A 27,740-nucleotide genomic window follows, 5' to 3' on the forward strand; every position below is an offset into this window, starting at 1 on the left:
CTCCCATGAGGTTGTCTCAGCCCATGGTGTCTCTGGGGAGCCAGAGTGAGCTGTAGCTGGCGGGGTGACACCTGGTCCCTTTGGCGAGGAGGGATCTGGGTGCTCTTCTGGCTTGTGGCCACCGAGGTGCGGATCCAAGGTGGCTCAAGGTGTTTTAGAAGGGGGGGAAGGTCACCAGATGCCTTCTTTTGACTCCCATGTAGGAAAGACTTGAAAAAGAAAAAAAATTAACGAAGGACCTGGGCCAGGCAGCAACCAAACTACAGGAGCTGCTGAAGGTTACCCAGGACCAACTGGCCAAAGAGAGAGAAACGGTGAAGAAGTTGAAAGAACAGCTTCAGGAAACGGTACTTCTGGTGGCCATGGCCATTCCTCCCCTTGACGCTGGCAGGGGCCACGGGGAAGTGCGCGTCAGGCAGTGGTTTCAAACCACAGGCAAGATGGCACGTGCTTCCAGAAACTAACTGGGTGGCTTTTGGGAAGCCCTTGGACCACACAAGATGGTGGTCATGGTTCTCCCTGCCCAGAAGGCAGGATCTGGCTCATCTGTGAAATGCTTTGATGCTTGAGCTGCCAAGAAAATAAGGTTGAGACCCAGTTGAGTAACCCACCTCTGTTTTCCTTCTCCAGGGGGAAGAGGACAGTTCGAAGGAAGGGACTTCAGTTTGACGAGTCTGTGCCCTAGACCTTACCGTTCAACTTACCAAAATGCCTTACACATTCCTAAAAATAAAAATATATGCTGAATTTACTGTAGATAAGAGATACAAGCCATTAGTGACCCAAAACCTAGTTTTGAAACTTTTAAAAAAAATAAAAAAAAAATAAAATACAAAAAACCCCCAGCCAGTAAACACTGCAGGCGTACGTTTGTAAGAAAACCTTCATACTGTTTTGTACAACCCTTCTTTCCCCGGGGAGCCGCTCCAGCCGCGTTGGGGCGCGTGCTGGGGCTTCACCCTCCTGTCGATGCAGAACCCACGAATGTGTGAAAAGGGAAGACTGTGTTTGTACATCAACCGGTGCAATTATTATTATATTTTTTTTTCTTTTTTTCTTTTTTTTTTTTTGGAATGAAAGGCGTGTGAAAGTAAGACCCACCATGGAAGGAAGCCTCTCTTTGACGGGTGGCTCTTGGCACGTAACCTTTTGTGTATTTCTGGGTGTCGATGCAATTAAAATGATGTAGAGAAAAGAGCTTGTCCTTGATTTTTTTGGTTATATATATATATATAGAGAGAGAGATATTTCTGGTTATTAGTGTGGTTTTGTTTCTTTGTTTGCTTTTTAAAGTTTGCATGTCTTTGGGGTCACTGAAGAAGGACCCAGTGTATAAGCAAAGGAGAGAAAAGTTTCCTCCCGGCTGCCTGTGTTTGCACAGCAGTGGGGACACGGTGGCAGCAGGGACATGGTGGCAGCCGGGCCGGAGTGTCGCTGCTCCCCTGCCACCGGGTCAGACCAAGTGTGGGGAGCCAGGCCAGCCCCCAGGGACCCTCCCTCCTGCTTAAACCTCACTGCTCCCCTGTAATTTTGTCCCTGTGGGTGCTGTATGGTGGTGGGCCTCCATTGCTGCCGGGCTCTCCAGCCCTCTGCTCTACCCTTCCTGTGGCTTTCCTTTTTTAATCTTTTTTTTTTTTTTCCTCTTTATTTTTTTTTTCTCTCTCTTTTTTTCCCCCCCTTTCTCTCTCTCTTTTCTTTTTTTTTTTTAAGCTGGTTTCTTAGGAAATGGCAGAGGCCACGTGATGGCTCGGTGCCTGTCTCCCCACAATAAAGCTGCTGAGCCTGGCGCTGACATCAGCAGGATTTAAGGGGATGGGGGGGGTGTGTGTGTGTTAGGAAAGAGTCCACAAAGGGCTTGGTGCCTCCGGGTTGTGCGGAGAACCAAGGCTGGGAAGGGGGATGAGGGACAGACCTGTCTCCATTTTGTTCCTGGGGAAGGCAGTGTGTGCCTTACCTCTGTACTAGACACCAGAGACTCCATGCAGGTGGGACTGGGGCAAATGTGTGTCCTGTTCTCTCCTGTTCCACCCCAGTGGTGTGGTTGCGATGAAGAAGAGCTATGGAAGTCACACTTCGGGGGACGGACGGACGGACACACACACACACACACACACACACACACACACACACACACACACACGGTGATGTGTGAGACCCGTCTTTGACCAGGCAAGAAGGGGGGGGGGGGGGCGTGGTCCTGCTGAATTCTGGCTGAGAAGGGGACAAGCTGAGAGCCACCCCACCCCACCACCCCCCAACCCCCCCAAACCCAGGGAAGAGAGCCACCCTCCAGATTTGGTGAATGGCTTGGTGACACCCCAACCCCACCACCCCCCCTCCTCCCCATCGCTTGCTGCCTTCAGGTCCTCGCAAGATGGGAGGTGGATGGAGCTCACAGACCCGGCTGAAGGGGAGGTGGTGGTTGCATCTCCTGGTGGGGTGGTGACCCCAGCCCCTTGCATGGCAGCTGAGACCCCACACGCTCATTACAAGCCCTCCTGCTGCTGCCTGCCCCCCCCCCCACCCCCGCCAAGCTCTAACATATCAGGGCTGTTGTGTGCCCATAGGTGGCAGCTCCTGTGAGTGACCAGGGCTCTGGCAGATCTGTCACCCTGCGCTGGAGGGACAACCTCAGCAAGCAGACCTTTGCCCCGAAGCCGTGATCACCTTCAGTTTCTCTTTCTGGACTTTCTGACGCCCAGGGAGGACCTTACAAACCAAGGACTGCTGGAAAACTCAATGCTATCAGCATCACCACTCACCACGGAGCGGTGTTCCTGGCCTAGAGGCTTCTGGCTTTGAGAACCCCAAAAGTGAGGGAATGCCTGCATTTTACAGAATCACAGAATGATATGGGGTTGGAAGGGACCTCTGGAGATCATCTAGTCCAACCCCCCTGCCAAAGCAGGTCCACCCAGAGCAGGTCCCACAGGAACGTGTCCAGGCGGGTTTTGAATGTCTCCAGAGAAGGAGACTCCACCACCTCCCTGGGCAGCCTGTTCCAGGGCTCTGCCACCTTCAAAGTGAAGACGTTCCTCCTCATGTTTAGGTGGGACTTATTCTATTCAAGTTTGTGCCCATTTCCTCTGGTCCTATCCCTGGGCACCACTGAAAAAAGACCAGCTCCATCCTCTTGACACCCACCCTTTAAGTATTTAAGCATTGATCAGATCCCCCTCAGTCTTCTCTTCTCCAGACTAAAAAGACCCAAATCCCTCAGCCTCTCCTCGTAAGAGAGATGCTCCAGGCCCCTCATCATCTCTGTAGCCCTCTGCTGTACCTTCTCCAGCAGTTCCCTGTCCTTCTTGAACTGGGGAGCCCAGAACTGGACACAGTGCTCCAAATGAGGCCTCACCAGGGCAGAGTGGAGGGGGAGGATAACCTCTCTCGACCTGCTGGTCACACTGTTCCCGATGCACCCCAGGATGCCATTGGCCTTCTTGGCCACAAGGGCACATTGTCAGCTCATGGTCATCCTGTTGTCCACCAGGACTCCTAGGTCTTTCTCCTCAGACGTGCTCTCCAGCAAGTCAGCCCCCCCCACTCAACCCATAGTCTGGAGCGAGCAGTTGAGCATATGGGGGTGGCCATCACCTCCAGGCAGGAAGGGCCCCAGAGCAGCAGGCGCACCAAAGTGATGCAATCCTTCGTTTTTTCAGTTTGGTTTTTTGTTTTGTTTTGTTTTGCTTTTGCAACAAGGATTTCCTTTTGTTGTGAGCTCTTGTGCAAAACTGAGCGAGGTGCCCAGGCGTTAACACGAGAGCAAACCCCCCCCCCAAACCAGCCAACACAAGGAGGGCGGTGGGCATCCCAAGTGTGCCATGGGGCAGGTAGGCTCTGGTGGGGCTCCAAAAGCCACACAAGAGCAGATTTGGTGTCCCCAGTGGGGGGGGGGGGGGGGGGGCGGGCACGGAGCCCTTCCAGGACACATTGCCGAGCTGGCTGTTTTAGAGAGGGGCTGGCCCTGTTAAGCAAAGCTGAAAAAAAAAAAACCCATCTCTTTGGAGAAGGATGTTTCGCTTAATTTCTGATACCTGCAGTGGTTCCGCTGGGATTTTCTTCTTCCCTCGGCACCTTGGTGGAAGGGAAGGACATCCCAAAGGGCCAGGACCAACCCAAGCCACTCCAATTCATCTTTGTTGGAGAAGCTGAACTATTTTTACACCATTTGCTGCTCACGCTCAGGCCTGAATAACCAGTCTCCAACTCCCATCTCCATCTTTTCCCCACCGTAATGGACATAGGCAGCTTTTGGGAAACCCCTTGCCTGCAAGTGGACTGGAAGAGGTTTCTAGCAGCTCTGGCTCCTGCTGCAGCTGAGCTGTGGTCCTGCTGAGCTTGCGTGGCTCTGAGCTGTGTCCATCACCCAAGTCCCTTCACCGTTTTCTTGTGTAGTCCCGTTAGAATGCAATTCCTCTCCACAGTAACTGGCCAAGCTCTAGGAAGCATTCCTCGTGTTGTCTCCTTGCTTGCCTTACCTTTGCAGAAGGTCCGGGTGATTTGGGAGAAACTTTTTTAACTACAAGAATTTGAAACAGTCGCAAGAGAAAACATATTCCTGTGCTTTTTCACCCCCTCCAGCTGCAAGGAGGCCAAACAACCTCGGGAGGTGGTGAAGTTTGGCCCCCTAACTCCATAGTGTGGACAAGCCTCAAGCATTAGAACCCTGAAGGTTAAGAGTTACTGCCAGTGCTGGAGTGCAGAATTACTTACAGAGGCCTCAGGGCTGGCCGTGACAGCCCTAAAAGCACCCAAAGCCTCTTAGATCAGCTGAAGCTGTGGGACCACACCTAACCAAGGCCCAAGGTGCCACCTCAGACCTCTCATACCTCAAAGTCCTAGGACTAAGAAACTTTGTACCCAAGTCCCTGATCCAAGGGCTTTCCCGTTATGGGAAGTACCCTCCTACCTTCCAGCTCTGACGTCCTCCCCACTTCACAAGGTCTCCTCCTCCATTTTCTAACCAAAGAAGGAAATCCCAGGCAGAAGTCTACCACAGCGTCACCTGGGCTGGATATCTCTTGGAAGATGCCCGCAGTCCGGAGGCACTAGTTATCAGCTGGATCTCGGGGCTGGGAGTTCCCTTTGTTTGTCAGGCAGCACCACTCCCGCTGTGTCACTCCGGTTTCCTTATCTCAACCTGGACTTTGGACAGAGACCAGTACCGCAGACACCTGGGCGAGGAGGACCTGTTTTATGAGGATGATTAACACCCACTTGGGTGAGCTCAAGAGTTGGCTGGAAACACGGACTTAAAAGCACCAGCAGAAACCCGGCCAGTTTACTTTTCTCAACATCAGAAAAGCTTCACTCCGGTGGGTCGCTCTGCATCGGGAAACCTTGCGCTCCCAACCCTGTGACCCACGTGGGTGCCAAGTTAGAGCAGGCACTCAATGCCTGCCCTTTTAATTAAAAGGTTTTAACCAGGCAGCGCTGCCAGAGAGGGCACATGCTGAGTTAGGTAATGGACCATTATTTCCCTGGCCCCGCAGATAAACCAGGCGCAGGGCACCGCTCTTGCCGAGGAGCCTGCGGGGACAGTAGAGCTTTCTGTCCCTGCACATCTGGCAAAGAGCTGGCAGAGGAAAGGGCAGCCTGGAATCACCCAAGCTCCATCGGGACAGCCAGAGAAAGCTCCATCAGTCCTGCCAGGGAAAGCAGCACAAAAATGACTGACGCAGGCCGAGTTTCTCCTGCTCAGACCGCAAATACGAGATGCTGCCCAGGAAGCACCCCAAACCCGTGGCAATTTGGGTCCGAAGCCTGAAAGGAAGGGAGCGGGTGCTGTTAGGGAGCCAGAGCCTGCAGCAGGCTGGCAGCACGCTTTGCAGACAGAGGAACCTGCTTTTACCCCCCCAACTCCCTCCACCGAGCTCTTCCTTCCAGCCTGTATCCCCCCCATCCCTTCTCCCCGCCCCGAGCAGCACAGTGGGGCAGCTATGGAAGGTGTAACCAGCTCCCTGAGCACCCCGCTTATGGGGGGCACCGGCCCCTCTGAAGGAGGGTAATCCGGAGGAGGCTGGAAAGGAATCAGTCACCGACCCAGGGGAGGGAAACCCCGTTTATTTAGGCTATTCGAATTTGGCACGCACAGAACATATCACAGTAACGCACTGGAGGCTAAGGGTTTTGGTTTGGTTTTTTTTTTTTTTTTTTTTTCTTTTTCTCTACAGACATACAGGAAAACTCTATGCAACTCCCATGTACACATTACACAAAGGAAACAGCTTTAATCAACCACTGGTGAAACATGGAAGCTTTTAAGATCTCTGTAGCTGGCACAGGAATGTTCTCTACCCCCCCATACAAAAAGGCATTTCAGGTCAAACTTTCTAGTAGGTGATATTTCCATGCATTTCTACAGAATTAAAGAAGCTAACAGACAAAAAGCCCAGATCAAGCCATATTAGTCAGGCTGATTGGTTCTACTAAGTTAAATCAATAGTAATTATGGACAAATGGACCAAGTGACCAAAGACTGGGGCTGAGAATACCACGTTTTAAGATGTGGTTCCTTCTCGTTGTACTAACTGGAGAGCTCTGATATAAGAATCTGCATTTGTAAAAGCCTCAGAAGCATCCGATCCACTAGTTAAGTGTGTATTACAGAAACTAAGGTAGTTCTAAATTAAACTATGTCAACAGAAAAGCAATTTTTGTAGAATCGCTCAGGCTGGAAAAGACCTCAAGACACTTCATAACAAGAAAATTGAACCTACAGAACAAGTGAACCTGTAAATATTATTACTGCACCGTGAGTTTACAAGAGAGTGGATTAGGACTGTTTCTCCAGAAAAGTGTGTCTAGGTTATCTCTAACTTCAGAATTAGCCTTTATTAGTACTGCTCTGCAAGCACTAAGAATTTAACCCAGTTTTGGTACCAACAGGTTGCATTAGCCTAAGTTTACCTACAAGTTTTAAGTTCTGTATTAAACGTTTACAGGGGAAAAGTTTTTGAGTTTGGCAATTTGGCCAGTAGCCTCAAAAGAACGACTGAATTTTGCTTGTTACAATTTAGAAAAGTAAGAACAGGAACCAGATTGTTCTCACCTCCCCCCCTCCATTTCATCCCATGATACGCTGCTGCATTGGACTAAAATTTTTGGAGACCTTTAGTGTTAATCCACCGGGGACAGTATTGGGCTGGACAACCAATGCAAATATTAATACACCAAGATAAATCCTTAGATTTGATTTATTTAGGGTCATTTGTACATACGAGCTACATCTCCAAAATCTACTTTATTCTACAAGACAGCTTCCCTACAGTTAGTGAAACCCTTGCCTAAAATGGTTGCTTTACATAACTGATATATTAAAACATGGAATGCTTGTAGAGTTGTGGCACTGTATGACATCTACACGGGACTTCCTTCAAAAGCTACGACTAGGGAGCCTCCTAGCTTCTCAGCAATGCAAGCTCGGTTGAGGTCCTCTGGCCCATTTGCTTGGCATTCATGCTTTATGCCTAAAAAAAGAGGCAAAACACTCAATAATGCAGTATTTCAACATGCCAGAAATCAATCAAAGAAACATACTTGGTAGTAATATTAGAAGAGGCAACCCGGTGACTCAAGCAGGTAAGCCCTGCCTTAGCTTTGGAATTTCGATGGTTTCCCCCCCGGTATGTCACAGGAGACCAAACATCAACACAGAAATACCAGGGAGGAAGTTTTCACTAGATCAGCGCTCAGACCGTGAGCCTGCAATGAAAAGTCTATCTCACGAGTGAATCTCTCATTTTCATTCTGCCCTGGATATGGCAGGTGAGGGAGCTATAGGGAAGCACACCAAGATGGGCTGGCTCAACTCCTGCTGGCTCTGGAGAGGTGAGGGAAAGAATCACGATTGAGAACCTGAGATTCTCAGGTCTCTCTCTCTGAGAGACCAGAAAGACTTTGCTGGTCTAAGGAATCAACAGTGGTTTCTTTTTTTGGAGACTGGGGAGCCCAACCCAAGCCTATCTTATGTGGAAAAAAGCAGAATTTCTTCAGGATTTAATATTTTGTTTTTTTTTCTTTTTTCAACTCTTGCATGTGCAACTCCCTGGGCGGTTCCAACCCAGTGGCGAGTTGTCCTGCAAAGGCTGGCACTGCTGCACAACCACTGTGTCAGTCTTGCACACCCAGGGCAGCATAAGGAGCTGAAGAGGGGGGCAGCGCTATCTGGCCACCAGCCACTGCAGCGACCGACTTAGCATGAAATTTCTGAATGCTGCAGCAAGGTGTTTACTCCCTGGTTAATGGTGCCTGACAGCTAAACAGAACTTCGCTTCTCCACTTGGAGATGCAATGCCTTTTGAAATGAGTACTCACAATTGCATCTCTAAATCAAGTTAATTGTTAATTACTACTACTACTACAGCACAGTAAGTTTATAAAGGACTGAAAGTCCTCTGCTACAGAGGCAGCTCTGCACAAAATCCAGCTCCTTGCTACGAATCTAATGGTTTCTGGCCGGTATGGTGCAATGTGCTGCTCTGTACAATACACCTACGGCGTCACACATTGCAAAGCCTGCTCTTGGCCTGAGCACGGTTCTAGCGCCTCTAAAATTCAGAATCAGACAGTGTAAGTTTTAGCCAGAGCTCATTTTAGCTCTGTCACAGGTCATTTCACCTGCGAAGATCTCCTCTCTCACTGGCATCTCAAAAGAAAAACGCAAACCCAAACCGATTAGCCAAGGGTTAAGGCTCGCTGTGTAAACATTCTAGGGGCACGGCACAGCTAGGAGCATTAGCTGCATTACGTACCTTGAAACTTCTTTTTGATTGCATCCTTGGAGCTTGCGTAGATCATCTTACTTTTGAGAGGTGCTTGTTCTGGTGCCCTAGTGGGATACACCAAAAAGTGCAATTAGTGACATTTATTATCCTGCACAGAAAGCAGCAGCGCCCTACTGATCGTGAACAAGGGAAACATCTCATGGCTCAGAATACGGGCATGAGGCTGTCCGGCTCACTTTAAGTCTGCCATCTCGCCATACAAATGCTCAGAGACCTCACCCACAGTGCTTGGACTGCATGCTAGGAATGAGGGAGTTGGGAATATGGCTTACCACAAGAAAAACATCAGCTCTTCTTTTTTGGATTCCTTGGTCTCAAAGCTTGCATCATACAAGGCATAACGGCAATCCTTCTCGGGAAGCATCTGCACAAAGTGCTTGAAAGGGTCGGTAACTGTCACACCGACATCTCCCACCAGAATCTCTTTGCCTTCTTCCACAATAATGCACTTTTTGTCTGGACTGAGGCAGAAGATGACGGCCTTCTTCCTCTTCTTAATTTCCTCAGGCGTAGAGCACTTCCGCACTTTCATGTCATAGAAGATACGGCATACCTCATCGGCAACTTGTACTCCAGATGCCTGCAAAGACAAGACCAAAGACCCCTTAGGGATACTACCACAAATTTTCACAACTATGTTACTGCACTGCCTTAAATCCGAGGCTAGAAGACAACCGATACTGACAATAGTCATCAGTGGCCTGAAAGTCTTGTCAGAAAAAGGCTGCAGGCCCTGTTTTTCCAGGCCAAGTAAAGAATCTGGAGCCTCCACGCTGCCCACAGCCAGCTGCCAAACCAAAACTGTTCTGAAGAAGGCACAATCCTACTTATATTAGAACATTGTTTTGGGGTAGTTTTACATCCATGTCCATCCCTCGTCCTCCGAGATTCAGTCACGGCAGATCCTTTGGCATTACAGCAGCTTAATTTTGTTACCTGTTTCAGGCTGGCTAGACAATCGAGTCCGCTAGGATCTTCTGTTCAAAGCTTTCTAGCGTGCTTGCTAGCTGCTTTAGGAACAGAGGTAAAACGTGGCCAAACTTCATGCTTGTCACATGGATCTGCTTTAAAGATCAAGAGACATGTAGTGGGGTACGGGGACCGTAGCGGTACAGTTTTTAGCTGAACAGGCCAACTTCCAGAAGTTCCTCTGAATTCACCGTTTTAAAGGAGAACTTGCAAGTCTAACAGTTAAAGTGTCTACTTTCCAGCAGTTCCTCCATCCGTTTTTAAAGCAAGCTGCCTGCCATTTCAACCTCCCCCTACCCTCCCACAGTCTGTCGGGAAATTCTAGTTACTTAGTGGTATCCCCCTGTGCTAGCTGTAATAGGAGGTGCAGACGTAGCATTACCAATCTAACGTTCAAGACAGCTGCACAGAATAAAGAGGACAAGACCTAGCAAGAACGACAAGAGGCTGAACTGCATTTTCAGTCTGCTACTTTTTTTGGGAATGAGACCAACAAAAAAAAAAAAAAGAAAAAAGAAAAAAAGAGGTGGCAGGGTAGAAGCATTTGTATCTGCGTTCTGTCCTCAGAATGCAGCAAAGCTGGAGACCTTAAAAGCAGCTGTGCAATAGTGAATACTGCAAATATGGGAAGCCATACTGGCCAGTGGACACTGCTGGAAGGACATCATGGCCAGTAAAGACCAAATTGAAGCCCACCCAACACTCATCTGTCTGTTCAAAACGCTGCATGCAGTGTAAACAGTGAGATTCCTTTCTAATACCACTTCTTCCCCTGCCGTTTTTCTGTCTTCCAAATTCAAATGACATTATCCTCAGATACAGCAATTCATATCTCAGAAGGAAAATCACCCTCCTCCCTCTGTGTAAACTGCCACACGTCACAAGCACCGTCAGCAGTACTAAACAGTCAGGTAAAGCATCATGCGAGATACACCAACTGAACAAGACTGAAGGTTGAAAAAGACTAAAGCTTGTTCTTCATTTTGTTTTTCCTTAAGATCAGCCCCAAAACAAGGGCTTGACGGATTCATTTTGTGGGGGACATTGTACCTGGTCAGGGTGGAGTTCAGCTGCAAAACCAGTGAGATCAGTGGTGATGGGGGACTGCTTAGTGCTGGCTTTCAAACGGGCTGTCCTTGAGAGATCGTTATTGATTGGACAATGACTTAACGTGCATTTTTTTTTTTTTTTTTTTTTAAAGCCTCAACCAACACCCATCACGCAGGACCTCAGAATCTCCATTTTCTATGAACAGCTCTCCTCTAACTTCTAGGGACTGGCACAGCTTTGCTAAGCCACTGAAGAGAGGTGGCACAGCTGGCAGGATCTATACCATGGAGTTTGGCATCTAGATCTCCCAGGTGCTAGTCACACAAAACCAGGGCAATCCCATACAGCCATGAATCCGAGGCAGAAGCTTTTCTCCAGCACCAGCACACTGCTCTTTAGGGGTTTACTCAACTACAATGGGACCTCCCTCAAGATTTACGGCGCATGGCTTGTCTACTAGGGGTAACCTATCCAAAATTCCTTGCAGTTACTTTGGGATGGAGAACAGGGAGTAAGTCACTGTGTATCAGCTGCCTGGCAGGCAGCCACCCTTCTGCATATCTCCAATAAGGCAAGGAAAGTAAGCAGAGGAAGCCTATTCCAAGATAAAATTTGAGCAAAAGTGCAAACATCGACTCAAAGTGACTCATTCCTGTGTCACCTCCTCCATAGGGGAGACTGCACTTTGGCAGAGCGTTGACTGAGAACTAATGAGGAATAAAGCTCTTTCTCCCCCTGTCCCTGTGGTTGGTTTAGGCAGGAGATCTCTGGGAGGACTCTAAATAATACAAGGTTGCCCCAAACCAGTGCAGCAGTGACTAGAACTATTGCATCATTCACTAAAGATAAATCCACAGTGAACTCGAAACAACCTTTTCCCCCCACTCTGAGGTTCGCCTTCTAACTAATGGCACCTCAATAGCTGACAACAGGTGTTAAGACTCAGCTTTTTTTTGAGTTTTTTTGTGGCTAAGTAGAAAATGCTTAGGAAGCCTGACCTAGGATGGGAATGAGTCTAATGGGAATGAGTCTAATCACTGCATAAAAGCAGTTCACGTCACCTCACCCTGCCTTTGTCAATTCTTGATCTTTACTCCAAGACCACAACCACTAATTCCCCTGCACCAATTCCTCCTGCCAAGAAGTTAACTTTGCAAGAACAGGTTAACGCTCGGCAGAGAGCCAGAGGCAAGCAGCAGCAAGGGAGCTGCAGGTTGATGGAAACTGTGCAGTCAAGAGCAGCGTATGCTTGTGCTACTGCACAGCCAGAAACACGTCTCCAAGTCAGGAGACAAGTTGTTTCCTTATAAAGAAACTGCACACTGCTGGCAAGTCAGTTCAGATTCCAAAAATGTTGAGAGTATTTAGTCTGGAAACTCAAAATTCACTGTTAAACTGCAGCTGATAATTGCGACTGACCAGAAGCTGAAGGGACAATGGTAAGAACTGGATTCTTTAGCTTTCCAAAGCAAAAGGCTGTTAGTAGCTGGTGCTACTCCTTTTCACAGCTGCTATACAACCCCTGGATTCATCACACAGGCTGACATTAGCAGCCATTATATTGCTAGGGACAATGCAGATTTGTTCCATCTGAGAAAACCCTATAGCTGTGTCACAGTATGGGTTGAAATGAACCCATAAACTCCCGGTGCAACTAATTGCTTCAAAAAAGAGGATTTACTTTTATAACTGTAAGACTCTCTCTTCAAACCTGGGCTTGTACCAGCCATGACTGGCTTCATAAATATACTTAAAAAGGAAAAAAAAAAAAAAAAAAAAATCACCCAAAACCCTAAGCATCTTTTGTTGTAAGGGGGTTGCAACCATTCTTTGTAGGGCAGTGACAGGACGACTGTTAAGAGCACTGTAACAAGGAGAAATGCCACACTCGTAAATACATGTCCTCATTCGACATTTTAACTGTGTCTCTGCTGATCTGTCCAGAAGAATAGCTGGTGAGAAGCCTCCACCCCGCCAGTAATGACAGAATAAATGTTTGTTAGTCTGGATTTTCTCTCTTTGGCCCAATATCGCTCTGCTCAGAGGACTCAATACAGCACATTGATTATTATTTCATGCCTTCTGGCTTGAACGCTGCAGGGCTACAACAGCTAGCCCGGTTCTGTTCCTTTTTCAGCATGAAAGCAGTTATCCAGCTCTGGACTGGTACGTGGGCGGCTGTTCGCCGAACAGTACACCTTGCAGGTACTGGTGGGATACGCGACCATCAGCTGGTGACATTTTGTTGTTTGAGATGTTAACTCCGTAACACGGGCAACACCAACATAAAACCATTCTGGGGACACAACTGCAGAGAAAAGGCTACATTCCAAGTAACCAGCCCGTTTCTATAGGCGTTGAGGACCATACCCTCACTGGAACAAGGCAGCAGCAAGGAGGCAAGCCACCCAATTATCAGATGGGAAAAAGGTTGCCTGTGCAGCGTATTCAGGGATACAGTCAGGCAAGAACGGACAGAGTAAGTTCCTCTGAGGGAATCAGCAAAAATGAGTCCTCCCCCAGTACCACCATGCAACTATTGCAAAGGCGGCGTGTCTTGTGGGCAGCGTTGCCTCGTACATTATTCTGGAGCGCTTATACCAGTATCCCCATTGTATTTTCATCTAGACTGCTGTAGGCACATGAGGTAATGGTTGCATTAAACGCCTCGTCAGCACGCGTTGCAGTAACACAGTGGCTCTTATTCCTTACACAAAGCCATCCTTCCTGCCTTAAGTGCAAAGCGCTGCAGAAGTCTTGCGAGAGCAGAATGCCGTCCCTACAGAGGGCGGCCCAAAGAGAGAGCCTTCTGTCTAGCAGGCTTCCAATTGCAAGAGCCGTCCCCAGCTGCCTCCGCTAACAGCTTCCAATATTTTGCCTTCATCACCAAGTACCCTACAACTGAAATTTAAGCTAAATGGGGGAAGGCTGCAGAAAATCCCCACATAAAGAAAGCCATTTCAGGAGCGAGACGCATGCCAGACGCCCGATAAACTGGATTGGTACCAAGCCCGCACTGAAACGAAACTTCGAGACAATGAAATTTGCCTTCTCTTTTGTTAGGAAGTGAACTCCAGCATTTTCCTTTGATATTTAAAATATTTTACCTAAGAAAAGTCTTTGTTCCTTCCTCAACTGTAAGACAGCCAAGAAGACTTTAAACTAATGGCTTTGTTTGCCTCAAGACAAGTTTGAAGGACTAAATTTGTTTTTAAATACTGACAATTTTACAGCGTGGGTCTTCTTTCCTGTGATCAGAACCTAAGAGCCCCCCACAGCGGTGCCTGTGCATGGGTTATCTACAGAGACATCTCAAGAACCAGTTCTTGACTTGTTTCGTTTGGGAGCCATGCACACACATCGTATACACCAGCATGGACTATCCACAGCTACTCAAGTGGAAACTTTTCCTTCTTGGAAAAGCATCATCATTTTTTCCAGAATTTGACACCAAGAACTTATTAAAGTATGCATGTTTAATTGCAAAGGCAGATTGAAGAAGACTCTGCTCCCATGTTTGCTTGTCACATCACTGCCAGATTCTCAATTTCTTCAGCAAACACCTTGTTTCCCCTACGCTTGATATCCCAACCCTTCTATATACCTTCAAAATCCCCTGCCACTGCCAGAACTGCCTGTGTAACCGTGTGGCATTTCCATCTGACTCAGTAATGTGTCATAGTACATCTCTGCAACAAACATTTTTTTCAATTAAACCTACTACCACCCGGCTGTTCTGGGACAGCAGCTTTCATAAAGCTGTCCCAGGGTATTGCGTGGCAACCTAAGGGACATCATCAGCACCAAGACCTTGAAGGGAAAACTAAGCCGAGTTAGTTGTGAGAGCACCTAGCAGAAAGGGAGGAGGGTCACACAGCCTGGCTGCAGCTGACAGACTGAGAGAAGATTTTGCCAAATCAGGCCTCTAAAAAGGTGTCGACTATGGCCAACAAAGCCAACTGAAAATGTGGGTGGTTACAAATACAAGGATCTTAAATACTGCTTTGCTTTTAATCTGTTATTTGAGCACTCAAGAAAACCCATCTCATATTATCACCCCCACTTCAATGAGTAGGAAAGGAGGCAATGCACAGAGTGACTAGTTTAACTTCACCCCAAAGACCAGGACTGGTGTGGGAATACCAGTGACTTCCCAAGTCCCAGTAGGCCCATGTCCTCTGCTACCTACAGCTGGACAGACAGAAACCTCCATTTACGCCAGGCAGCCTATGCATCTGGAGTCCAAAGCTTCAATTCAGATCTGAAGCACGATAGGAAACATAACTAACTGCCTTTTTACTGCTGTTGTGTAAGAGGCCATTATTTGCACACCATAAACTAGCAAGAAGTACAGAGTTATTTGCATATGAACTTGTAGGCAGATCTTGCCAGCTAGACTTAAGTTTTTTATTTTGCATTAGTTGGTCTCTTTTTTTGGGAGGAAAGGTGTGGGAGAAGGAATCAAAATTTGATTCAGCATTTTTCTTTTCCTGCCAATAAGACAGGTTATTGACTAGATGAGGAGAGATGAGCAAAAAAATCAATTATTAAAAAAAAAAAAACAGAAAAAAAGTCTCCCCTGAATTCCTGGAGGTCACTTCCTCAGCTTCCAGCCAAAGAGGAAATCATCACCTTCTGTGAGCTACCATGAAGTTCACTTCTGCTATAATTATCAAGGTAGGTAGAACAAGCAATACCCACAAAAGGCAATCCTAGCAACACTGCTGAAAAACAGGAACTGTGGTAGCCAGTAGAAGGGCAGAAATTCTGAGTAGTACCCATTCCTGTGTTGAAATACGTTTTTAAGGTAATGCGGGTGCAAGCTAGCATGCAACAGGACTCTTGCAGGGAAGAAAAGCTTCTTAGAAACACTTTCAGCACAGAAATCAGCTACTGTGAGCCCAAGTGTCTGCAAGGATATTCTTGTGGCCCTCCAGGCATCTACCAGCAACCTAAAACTTAAACCTCACCCTTAAGAACAGGCTTTGAAGGCCTGCTCTGGGCATCCCAGATATTCGTTACCGAGGTATCCCCCTTGGAGACTGCTGTGAATACTGAACATTCAGGCGAGTGAAAGGCTCTGAACAGCTTTACACACAAGTTCTGGCTGTCTGCAGGCTCTCCCGCATGAGATTGCTTAGGTCAGCCCTTGCTCCCAGCAGGAGCCTCTTGATAGCGATATTCTGACAAGGCAAGTAGGAACACGCCAGACACCCACACTACCAATTGTCATGAGGCTGTCATCTTGTACATGAGGCATATGTACCTTGTAATTACACAGATTTGGGAATAGTACTGACTAACAACCAAGAAAAATAATTTGCACGGTCCTCCCAAAGACCATGGACTCATTTAATCCAGCAGCAAAGAAACTGAACCTTGTGGCAAGACACCAAAGCAGAAAATCCAACGCTCTTTTGATACCAAACGATGCCCTCCTGCTGGCATCGCTGTGCTTTGCCAGAAGGCCTACACTCTTTGCCCAAAAGCAAGTTCATTGGCAGCAACCAGAGAGCATTTTAAAAAAAAAAAAAAAAGAAGCCAACCCAGACCCTGTTCCAAAAAGGAGATCGCTATGAGAAATACTAGTTTTGACTGACTGGGGAATTCTCTGGTTCCGAAGCAAGATGAAGCCTGACACACTGAGTAGTCTTTCTAAACTAGGTTTGCGTACTGCAGAGGTGGTAGCCAGCTTGTTCAGACAAGCCTATTTTAAACAAGAGCTGCAAGTCTCGTCAGACTTTTAGCAGCTTCATCTGCGACTCCCATTAGCTCTGCTCCACGCCGTAGACCAGCCATAAGACGCTTCAACTGGGGTGTTGTAGGAAGCAGGGAGATTAGCAGCGCATCCCGTCTGCTGGGTCTACACAGAAGGAAAAGTTTATTTACTGGATATTCTACATGCTGAAGAAGCTAATGGTAAATATCATGGGAAGGCCTCAATGTGTAACCCATCTACTAAAGGCAAATAACCTACCAAGTCAGGTTGTTGCCAGACAAGTGTTTGTGCATGCCTCAAGGGAAAACAGGACAGCAGCTAGAACTGTACGAGCTAATAATTCAAGTGAATTTTTCAGTCTGGGTAGACCGAGTTGAACAGGGATGCGAACTTTTAGCGTAGGCAAACCAACAGAAAATGAACCAGCATGAAGCATAATAGCTGCTTGGTCCATTTTGTCCCATCAATGGAAGGGATCCCCAGGTATTTTTTATTTTGTTTTGTTTTTTTTTTTTATTTTTTTTTTTAAAGCCAGAGAAAATGGGCGAGTCAGACACATATTCAACATACACCCTATGTTTCCAGCATTGTATCTTTAAGACACATTGTTTCCAGCAGTGTTATCTTCCCCTGAGCTGAGCAACAAGACAAAAGTCTCCCGAGCTTTTGCACCTTAAAATTTCAAGCTGCTCTGAGCCCTCGTTGCACAAACGCCTCTGTTTTCCCTTCCACCGGTTTTGCTTCCCACCACCACCCCTCTTTTGTCTGCTCCCAGGACTGCTGACTCCAGCCGGGCCTGATTAAAGGCGGCCTTGGCCCCAGGAAGGCTGAGCACCGGCACCGGGGATAGATGGCGGAGCGCCGGGGCCCTGGCTGCCGGCACGAACGGCTGCTCGCCTCAGCCGCCGAGAAGCCGCCCCCGCCGCCGTTTTCTAGGCCAGGCCCGAAACCCCCTCGCCTGTGGGGGAAAGATGGCTCCCGCCCGGGGCCGCCCGTCGGGGCGGATGCGGCTGAGGCCGCGCTTCCTCCCGAGCGGGGCAGCCGCCCGGCCCCCGGGGGGTCTCCCACCACCCCCTGGAGCCTTTCCCCCCATGTGTGTGTGGGGGACGGAGGACACCCGCCGCCCCCCCCCCCCCCCCGGCCGCGCCCTGCGGCACGGGGAGGGGCCGCCCCCCCCCGGCTCTTCCCGCCTCGCTCGCTCTCCTTACCGCACCCCCCTCCCCCAGGCGAGATGGACGCGCCCGCCCCTAGCGCCCGTGTGCGGCGCGGAACGTACCATCGCCTCATGAGGGGAGGGCGAAGGGGAGAGGACAGTTCCATCGCCTCAAAGCGGGGGGGGGGAAGGGGGGGAGTAACCTTCCGCTGCCTCATGGCGGGATTCGGGGGGGGGGGGGGGGGGGGGCAGCAGGGGGAAGGGAGAAGAACGGATCCGCAGCCTCAAGTCCAAAGGCGAACGGGAAGGACGACCGGGGAGAGGGAAGGAGAAGGAAAGCGGGGCGCGATGCCGCCGGGCAGAGCGGCGGGGATGCGGCGGGCGGTACTAACCGCCCCCCCTCCCCCCTTTCCCCGGGGATGAAGACGGGGGGGGGGGGGGGGGGAGAAGGGGAGAAGCGTAATGGCCCGCGTCCCCCACCCCGTTCCCCCGGCGGTGCCCGGCTCCCTACCATGGCGTCGGCGGGGCGCGGCGGGCGGCGGAGCGCGGTGCGGCGGCGGCGGCGGCTGCTGCTCCCCTCGGCTGCTGGGCGCGGCGCGGGCTCCGGCAGCAGGAAGGGAAGCAGCGAAGGCGCGAGCCGGGCGGAAACGCTGCCGACGTCACGGCCGCCGTGCCCGGAGGAGGAAGCGGTTGCTATGGTGGGAGCCCTGCGTGGCAACGCCCCGGAGCGCCCCCCCCCCCCCCCGCCTCACCGCTCCCGCCCGGCCGACGGGGGGGGTGGGGTGGGGTGGTGGGATGCCCAATCACAGCGGGAGCCGCCGGGTGATTGACGGCGGCCACGCGGCCGGCCGGCCAATGGCGGCGGCCCCTCTGCGAGGCGGGGCGGGATTACCTGCCCCAAGGTGTTGCGGCGGGCGTGGGGGGGGGAGAGGGTGTCGCTGAGAAGAGAGCTGTGGGGGGGCTGGATGAGCCGTGAGGAAAGGGGCGTGGGGAGGGGGGGGGGTCAAAAAGAGGATTTGGGGTGCCGGTGAGGGGGGCCGAAGGGGACCGGGGCAGTCGTGAGGAGGTTGGGGGGGGGCGGCAATGAAGGGGGGGGGCGCAGGAGGAGGCGTTGAGGGGCGGCTGTGGGGCGGTCGCGGCCTTGAGGCGAGGAGGAGGGAGGGCGGCCTGACAGAGAGCGGATGGGGGCGGGGGGTCAGGAGAGCTGGGAGGGGGGGGGGGAGGAGGAGGAGGAAGTGTAGGGCTTTTCTTTTTCTCTCTTTTTTTTTTTTTTTTTGAGGTTTTTTTTTTACTACCTACTTTGGTGCGATCTCAGTCAGGCACTCCTGATTGGCCCAGGCCGGCGGCTGCTGTGGAAAACCCTGTGCATTTCTTCCCGGCGGCGGCGGTGGCAGCACCAAGCCCCACCAGCCCCAGCAGCAGCAGCAGCAGCAGCTCCAACCAACAGCAGCCGCGTCCCCCCACGAATCATGAGCGGCATCTATTTCAGGTGGCTGAAAACAATGAACGGGTTGTCCTCCTCCGGACAAAGCTGACCGCTGAAAAAAACCGCTGCTGCTGAGAGCCGGGGCATGGGCGGGGGGGGGATGGAGGGTGTGTGAAACTCGGAGAAGCTGCTGTTCTGTGTTTATTGCGGTACTGCTCGCTCTGAAACGCTACGGAAACAATTCCTTCATGTTTCTGGGCAGTGAAGCTCGGGCTTTCTCTAATCAGATTACAGAAGCAGCTGCTAATGCTAAAAAATGTATAGACAGTTAGGTTTCATCACTGGATTCTCACTTCAGTCATGTTCCTGGCCTGAATCGATGAGCAAAAAAGCCCCGGCATGAAGCTTATTTATTGAGTCTCTGCCTGCTTGTAAGCAGAAAACAAAAGACTCGATTGCATGTTTTCAGGGCTGGGGTATGAGGCAGCAATACTTCATACTAGGTTACAGCTAGCATGAAGCTTCAATACTAAAGGTGTGAGCCATATTTGACAGTTTTCATCCATATTTCTGTTCTAATTAAGGGTGTACATTATGATTTCTCCCCCCTCCTTGCGGCATACCCCAGTAGATGTCTTTTGTAGATGCTGTTATGCCTGTTCACGTTAGATAGAAGTTGCTGAAAGACCCCATGTTGAAGATGCATGTATTGAAAAAGCAGGCCTATTGCGTTAGGCTCTTGTGTTGGGTGCCATAGGCAGGCCTGGGGTCCCTCTTGCAAGAGCATTTGCATGTGATTTGTGGTGAAACTAGCAAAAGACCTATCAGTATGACTTAGACTTAAATTGGGGTGGGTGGGTAGTTCTTCCCTAGTCTCTTTGCTGATGTATTTAATCAAGGAATGCTTAAATTTGCACCAAAGTCTTAACTGACTTTTGGAAGTAGTAGCAAGAATTGAGTAGGGACATGTTTGTTTTTTGTTTTTTAAACCTACAGTTCCAAAACAAGTCAGATAAAATACTTGTGTATAGTAGACCTTCAGTCCTACAGATAAGTTTCTCTGGACAACTTGTTCTGGTCCTGCCATGGCTGTTGGCCTGGTGGCACTGCATGCTGGGTGGCTGGGAGAGAAAATCAAGGCAGGTGCTGTTTGACAATGGGGACCTCCCTGCACAGTGCCATACCAGACCTCCATCTCTGGTGGCACGTAACAGAGACCTGGGGCAGCTGTGCTTTGTAGTCTTAATTAATGTGGGTAATTTGTCTGTTACTGTTCCAACCTTGCTCTTCATAGATCGGTTTCGCTATGAAAGAGGGGTGCAGAAGTAAGACATCCTGGGGAGGAGGGGAAAGGATGATGCAAGGCCATGAGAACAGGGTTAGGGCTGTTTCATGTTGTATACTTATAAGGGAAAATGAGTTGGAAGTGGCCTGTTGGCTCAGTCTGTTTCAAGAGGTCTTGTTGCATTTTTGGAAACACTGCAGTGGGTTGAGAAGGTATCTAACTTGTTAAAGGAACCTCAGCAAGGACAGGAACTCCTTCACCAGCAGAGTATGGGAGATCTCTCTCACTTGTTTCTGTCTTATGGGAAAGATGTGCTTGCTCTGGGAAGGGCACTGTCTGAGAACAGTGATGGCTTTTTGAAAGGTCTCATTCCCCAAAAGACACCTTCCCTGGTGAGGCATAAACACAGTGGCTGTGGTGCTCTGAGGCTAGGGGCAGGAACTGTGCACTAAGATGCACCCACAAGTGCATGGCTTATGGTGGTACTAGCCTGCCTTAGCATAGGGTTCCACAGACTCCGTACCAGCACGGGCACTGGGAGCTCCAGCTCTGCACTGGGAGCTGCCTGCCGGTGATTAGCAGCACGAATGTCACAGTTTGGGAACTCCTGCTGTATGTAAATCGTATGCTGCTGCTTGTGTAGGGGAAGGGGAGTCTGTTTTTCCAGTCCTGTGCTGCTCTCTGACTCGACAGCCCCGCTCCTCATGTGCCTGTGACCTTAAGCATCACCCCAACCGTTTCCAGCGCTGCGGTTTCCCTCAGGGCTTGCAGCAGGGTCCTCCTGCGGCAGCTTCGTAGCTGTCGTCTCAGTGCCTGAACCGAGGGGAAGCTCCCTGTTTTGGGGAGGACGGGAGGGAATTTTGGTGCTTCTTTTTACGAGCTCCCTTTCCATCAGTCCTGCCCTTTTGACGGGATGGGGACATGGGGCAGAGGTGAGGAAGTCGTGCCTTGTGGCTTACTGCCACACTGACACTAACGCTCTCGTGGCTTACTGCTCCGCTAATGCATGCCCTGCTGCTGCGGTGGTGTACCAGCGAGCAAGGTTAAAGGCTTCTCGGAGTGAGACTTACCCCTTCATCCCCAGGGTTTCAGCGCAGTACAAGGTTGTTACGAAGACAGAAATGAACACTGCGGATTGCCACAGTATTGTGGAGATGGAGGGTTTTTTACTAGCTTTGCTGCTTTTCAACACTAAGGGTTTTTTTTTTTTTTCTAGCGTTAGTGCTATAAATAAGCTAGACTAAAAGCTCAAGCTGGATGTTTGGATGAACCATTTCTAAAGGCGAATCCCCCTCCCTCTCTTAAGGCAAATGCAGTTAACCTGAAACTTCCCCTCCAAAAAATCCATCCCCCAGCCATGAGGGAACCCAAAAAATTTAAGCAATCCTCTAGCTGGTGGTGAGCGCTTTGGCTCCAGTCTGAAACACCAACGTGAACTGCAGCCGACAAAGCGCCTGCCCAGTGAAGGACCGCTTCAAAACCCAGCATGGTCAATATAAAAAATCACCCATGGACTCCCCTTTGTGAACAAGACCCTCCATCAGCAGAAACCAAAGATCAATACATCCACCTCACCGACTTTCTAGCATTTGAGATGGTGACTACTTGCTTACTTTATATGCCTCAGCTATTTGAACTCCCCCTCCCGTCCTCCAAGCTACTGACTCATTTCCTCCTCTAAAACCTTCCTTTTTTAGCCTTTCACTCTGAAGTATTTGGTGGCTGTTTTGAGCTGCCTGCTCCATGCCTTACTTAGGCAAACTCCTACATGACAGCCCTGCAAGCCTTGCTTTTGTACCATGGAAATTGGGGTTTTTTCCCCCCAATACTTTCAGTTCTGAGAAGCAGTTTTAGCTCTTGACTGTGCTCTTAGGCAAATTGTTTCTTTGGTTTTGGAAATCAGGGAGGCAGACAATTGGCAAAGCAGCTGGTGAGCTGAGACTGCCACTGCTTATGCTAATTGCTGTTGTCTCCCTGTTAGCCCCCACTTCCCCCATCTGTCTGCATCCACCTGCTGTCTTTTCAGACCCTTTCGCTCGCAGTTCGAGCACGGATCGCAGAGACTCCTCCTTGGCTGGACAACCGCTCTGCAACTGCAGAGCACCCGGCCAGCAGGATCAGGCCCTGACTTTAGGTGCTGTCTCATGCAGCAAAGAAACAGGCGGTGTCCCCCTTGTGCAAGGCCTGACGTGGTGGTGGCCCTGAGCTTTGGTCGAGGCTGATGGATGCTTCCTGTAACCACGCTAGCTGAGTGTGCCTGAAATGTAGTCCTTTTTTCTCAGGGCTTATGGAATATTGGCTCCGTGCTCTTGGCGTCGTAAGGCTCAGCAAAGATAATTTTAGACAGGAACAGAAAGTCTCTGTAAACCTTACAGTCATAGCTGCTTCACTGGCAGAAACAAAGGCATGAGAAGCCCATTGCTGTGCGTTGCTGAAACGTTCTGCTTAGCAGATGCACTGGAGTAAAAATTTAAAGGGAAATTTGGGGGGAGGAGGAGAACCTAAAGGTGATTTCCTGCAACTGCTGTGATGCTCCGTTCCTTTTCCGAGGAGACAGTGCTGCACAGCAGTCAGCGGGCAGGAATCAAGAGCCTGGTCCAGACCCCTGCCCTGGCTTTTGGGTGAGGCTGGGCAAGCTGTTTTTCGCCTTTACCGTAGTTTCCCGTTTGTGAAGCGTTAACGTTGTTGCTGCCTTTTCCATAATGCAATTCGAGATTTAGTGGCGATCGGAGCTGGATGTTTTTTATAAACACGTGCTATTTTTGCAGTAATGAAAAGGCTGTCCTAAATTGGTAAAGATGAATGCCAGAACTCGTATTCTTTTTAATTTGCTCTCAACTTGCACAATTGCTGCAGGTTGCAATCCTTTTAATTTCCGTACAGTAAAAACTGCAGGCTATGAACAACTGGACCAAACTCTGACCCTGCTTGCTGCTGTAAAACCTGACTAATTTTATCAGCCTCATCAGAACCATTCTGGACTGAGTGGGATGGGGAAGGCAGCCCGTTACCCCTGGGGCATTTTCACCACTAGAAGGATGAAAGAGGAAGTAACTCAAAAAGGCAGCTCAGGAATGGAACAGCCCCATGTTGATTTAAATATGCAAGAATGTCATCAAGCTACTCTCCTACCTGGTGTGTTTAATTTATTTTTTTTCCTTTTTTTCCTCTTTTCTTTGCTTTTGTTGTCAGTAAAGTGCCTGTCCAAAGTACTTTGTATGATGAGAATGAAACGCATCCTGCCCCAGAATCAGCTTAAGGACTAGCCACTGCTCAACTCTCGCTTAAATCCTCAAAATAGGCATTGAGCAAAACTTACAATGATGTGTTGATTTCCCTGCGTACACGTGAATTGGATCTTAAATCCCCCCTCAGTCTGACACAGGAGGCTCATGTTGAGCATACTGAGGCCTTGAACTCCTCTGAACCAGCGGGTAAAGCTGTAAGCAGCATCTCTGGCTGTATTACCCGAATGCTTTGCAGCGTTTAGTGCGGTTTACACTTCCTGAGCTGTTGCTGTAAAACAGGGCTGCGTGTGCAACCCCTTTTATAGAGGGGAAGGGCTGAGCCGAGAGAGGTTTCGTGACTCTCCCAGCCTCGGGCAGGAAATCTGTGGTAAGTCTGATGAAGCCTTCACGGCTTTTACAGGGCAACACCCTAACCTTTAGGCCATCTCTTCTCTGCGCATGTAAGATGATAATGCTGCTGCATTGAATGTGGCATGGCTGCATGGTTTTCTCAGAGAATAAGCACTTGTGGCTCATGTGGGCTTTGTTCCAGGTGTGGAGGTGGTTGCTGCTGAGATCTATCTGCAGTGCCATTAACGATTTTTTATTTCCTGACTAAATTAAGCCCACTCCTCTCACACTGTGACCCAGACAGAAGGTTGTTGTAGCAGGTTGTTTTTTGTTTGTTTTTTTTTTTTTTTTATGATAGGATTTGCGCTTAGCTGCATCAGAGTAACAAAGAAACTTCTTGGAGGTGTGCTGCTCCTGCAGGAGGGCTCTTCTGGCTTGGGAGCTGCAAGCCTGTTTGTTGGGACTGTGACCACTTGCTGAACATGTCTAGGTTTAGCTCTCAGGAATGGGGGGAGCTTGGCTCCTGTACCTGAGGTGGTTAAAATTGGGGGTTCATTCTAAGGCGAGCTTCTGAGGGTAAGATTAGATGGTGCGTGAATTAGCCCTACCACATGTATCACCAATCGTGCAGGGTGCTGTACAGGCACAGACTAAAAAATCCCCACCCTAATCTGCTTACTGTCTAACCATGAGATAAGAAACGCATGGGGTAATGAAAAAGGAAGCAATGAGACCATATTAGTCAGCATGACGGGTGCTCATCAACAGCAGCCTCATAGCTGGGAAGGATTTGCTAGAAGGTAGAGAAAGCCCCTTCAAAACTATCCAAAGATTGCGAAGTAGCGCTGAATGTGATTTTTGGGGATGCGGTGGTGTACGAGGGGGGTGCTCTGAGAATTTAGAGGCCTGAGTTGCAGGCAGGTATGGAGAGGTAAGCACTCATTTCCTAAGCACAGCCCCGGCGCTGTGACACCGGTGAGATGCCACAGAGCTGTGGCCTAAGAGCAGGGAGAGCTGGCTGTGCCAGCGGCAGGATGTGCTCGCTTAATTTTTTGCCTTCCAGTATATCAGGTAGTCTAAAACAGGGTGTTGCTTTCCCGGTGAACCTGCCTTACACGTAGACGAGACTCCTACTGTTTCCGCTCTTGGACTGTGCAAGGTGAGGTGGAGTAGGAGGATATTGCAGGGAGACAAACTGGAAAAGAGGAGGGTCTCACTGTGTTTCCTCTAAGTGTGCAGGTAGACAGCACTCAGCCATGGACGGGAACCTCTGACAGTATCCTTGACCTCTCTCCTATCTGCATTGTGGGTGTGATCACAGCAGGATGTGGTCTTTATGTGTAGATCACATCCTGCTGTGATCGCACGCAGGATCACAGTGTAGATCAAGAATGGGGTAAAGAGTGGCTTGATAGCTATAGCTCTACTAGCCATCTGGGCTGATAGCAGGGCCACAGTGAGCTATATATTGTTGTAGAGGTTGGTGTTCTCCAAGGAAGTGGCTGTAGGGAAGTCTCCACTGACAAATAAGGTAGTGTGAGTGGAGCAGCCCTTTCCCACCACCCTCTTTAGATCTGTTCTGCGCCTGGATCTGTGATGGTCGCCCACGCGTGGTGTGTACTGGCTGTCCTCTGGCACACTGCCTAGAGAAAAGCTAGCTGCTCTGGTGGGACGAACCAGCTTGGTGGGCCCGTGTGTTTCCAGTCTTCAGCAGCCAGTGGTGCCTTTCTCAGCCATTGCATTGCTTGAGAAGCCCAGCTCAGATCTTTTGATGGGTAGTCACACAACAAGCTGAACGTGGGTGCTGGCAAGGAGCGTGACTTGCAGCTGTGTTTCTGAAGGAGGCCAGGAAGCACAGGTTGCCAGTCAATAGTGTACGGGCTGAACTTGGCCTGCTAGAACAACTTCTTTGTGCGGGCTACCCTGCAGTCCTTCCCCAGGGCTCTGACACTTCTGCTGGTTCAAAAGGACCTGAATGTAACCAAAACACAACTCTTGGACAGTGATTCCACCATCACAGAAATCTTTCTCCCAACATATGATGCTTTGCTCTCACAGTGCTCAAAAAGGTACTTCTGACCTCCACTCCAGCTCCAGGGGCCTTGCCTCTGGGCAGGTGGTTGATTTACTCTCCTCTCCTGGTTCTCAAGTCTCTTGGTCCCAGGTTCAAGGTAGAGGTGGCCCTGCAGCTGTGAGATGTCTTGCTGGGGAGGCTGGGCCCTGAGGCAGAGCAAGGCTGGTGTTTCCCTGCAGTTTTGAGTGTCCATCACAGGCAGGTGGAGCGGGAGAGCACAGGGCTGTTGTCCCCTGCCAGGCCAGCTGCCTGCTGGTGACTGAAGGGGCAGGGCACCATCTGGTGGCATGAAAGGAATTTGTCCACCAGTCTGTCGGAGAGCAGTCCTGGCTTTTTCATCCAGATAGAAACTAGTAGTCTCCAACTTTTCCCCCCGGCTTTTTTTTTTTCCCCTCTTCCTCAGCGTTAAGTCCCTCTGTGGCTTTCCCTATACCTCCCTGATGCGCTTGTTGCTCCCCAGCTGCTGTGATGACCTCTTGCAGAGAGGCTTAAGATGACAAACTTGGCCAGCTCCAGTTCGTTCCTGGAGCGTGGTACAGTTTCTCAGTCTGGGAAGGAACATTACAGAGCTGCAGAGGGAATTGCCCAAGGAGAGGCTCTGCTAGGGCCTGAGATGTGACAGCGCTGTCCCTTTAGAGCTGTCCTTGGTCAGATCAGAAGTCTGTCTAGCCTAATATCCTCTTCCTGACAGCAGATACCTAGGGAAGGACAAACGAAGGCAGTGAGCTGGCAGCAGGAGATCAGCTAGATGGTCTGCCAGCCTCCAACGTGCAGGCAGGAACATCGTGAGTTTGACATCATGCCTCTCTTTTGAATAACCTGTGATTTCATCCTTCCTGCTTTTGAGTCATCACCATTTGAACCCATAAAGGTTCCTAGTGTTCACTACACCTTGTGGAGGGGCAGCTGGGCAGGAGGCTTCTGCCCTGGGCCAGGAGGTGGGAACAGCTGTCCGAGGTTGCATGGGCATTGTTCATCTCATGCTGGGGCTTGTGGCTCAGAGCACATTCCAGAAAGGATTGGTGGCATGTCACTGCTGTCTCTCTTTTCCAGATCCCTTGGAAAGACCAGATAAGCCAGATGTGTCCAGATTGTGGATCTGTTAATCTTCAAGCAGAGAGGAGCAGTGGCACACAGCTGAGAACCAGGTGTCAAGGTGGACCTTAAGGAGCGAGCCTTGTACATGAGCTGTCTGTATGAGATGGGGTGGTTTGGCTCCTCCAGATCCCCTGAGACTCCTGAACTGTTTGAGGGCTACTGGACACTTGAGCTTGACTGTTCCCTAAAAAAGCAGTGCCAAAAATCAGGTATAGAAAAGTCGAGGCCTGTTGTTTTGTGAAAATCATGGCTGTCCAAGCTCTTTCTCATCCAAATCCTGTTTTTTGACAGGGTCTTGCTTCTGTTTTGGTGTCTCCTGAAACCTGGATACTGAGGATTGAGGTGTTTCTACCCTCTGCTGTCAGGTTAGACAACCGCTGGTGTTTCTCCAAGCAGACCAATTTCATGCACTTCCCTTTCATTTTGCTGTTGGGTTCCCATAGAATTATTTAGGTTGAAAAAGAGCCATGAAGATGATCAGAGGGCTGGAGCATCTCTCATATGAAGACAGGGTGAGAGAGTTGGGGTTGTTCAGCCTGGAGAAGAGAAGGCTCCGGGGAGACCTTTTAGCAGTCTTCCAGTACATAAAGGGGGCCTACAGA

General features: G+C 49.7%; 2 protein-coding genes across 2 annotated transcripts in view; one reads left to right on the forward strand and one right to left on the reverse strand.

Annotated features, from left to right (window-relative positions):
- Nucleotides 1–1,191, forward strand: part of RRBP1 (ribosome binding protein 1) — a 29,894-nt gene extending 28,703 nt beyond the window's left edge. Inside the window, exons 23-24 of the mRNA XM_074144244.1 lie at nucleotides 204–347; nucleotides 631–1,191. Of these exons, the coding sequence (XP_074000345.1) occupies nucleotides 204–347; nucleotides 631–669 (183 nt within the window). The 3' untranslated portion in view covers nucleotides 670–1,191. The remainder of the gene's footprint in view (nucleotides 1–203; nucleotides 348–630) is intronic.
- A 4,851-nt stretch (nucleotides 1,192–6,042) lies between these two features.
- Nucleotides 6,043–18,347, reverse strand: DSTN (destrin, actin depolymerizing factor). Its single transcript, XM_074165358.1, has 4 exons — nucleotides 18,189–18,347; nucleotides 9,059–9,366; nucleotides 8,754–8,830; nucleotides 6,043–7,469 (listed from the first exon to the last, which is right to left on the reverse strand). The coding sequence occupies exons 1-4, from the start codon at nucleotides 18,189–18,191 to the stop codon at nucleotides 7,360–7,362; spliced, it is 498 nt and encodes a 165-aa protein (XP_074021459.1). The 5' UTR covers nucleotides 18,192–18,347; the 3' UTR covers nucleotides 6,043–7,359.
- Between the last annotated feature and the right edge of the window lie 9,393 nt (nucleotides 18,348–27,740).

This window comes from Numenius arquata, chromosome 2, assembly GCF_964106895.1.
Source record: "Numenius arquata chromosome 2, bNumArq3.hap1.1, whole genome shotgun sequence".
In the NCBI taxonomy this organism is placed as follows: Eukaryota; Metazoa; Chordata; class Aves; order Charadriiformes; family Scolopacidae; genus Numenius; species Numenius arquata.

Coding starts and splice junctions, on each gene's coding strand:
- DSTN (XM_074165358.1), bottom strand. Junction 8,831..9,058: donor GAGCTGATGTTTTTCTTGTG/GTAAGCCATATT, acceptor GTATCCCACTAG/GGCACCAGAACAAGCACCTC. Junction 7,470..8,753: donor AATCAAAAAGAAGTTTCAAG/GTACGTAATGCA, acceptor CTCTTTTTTTAG/GCATAAAGCATGAATGCCAA.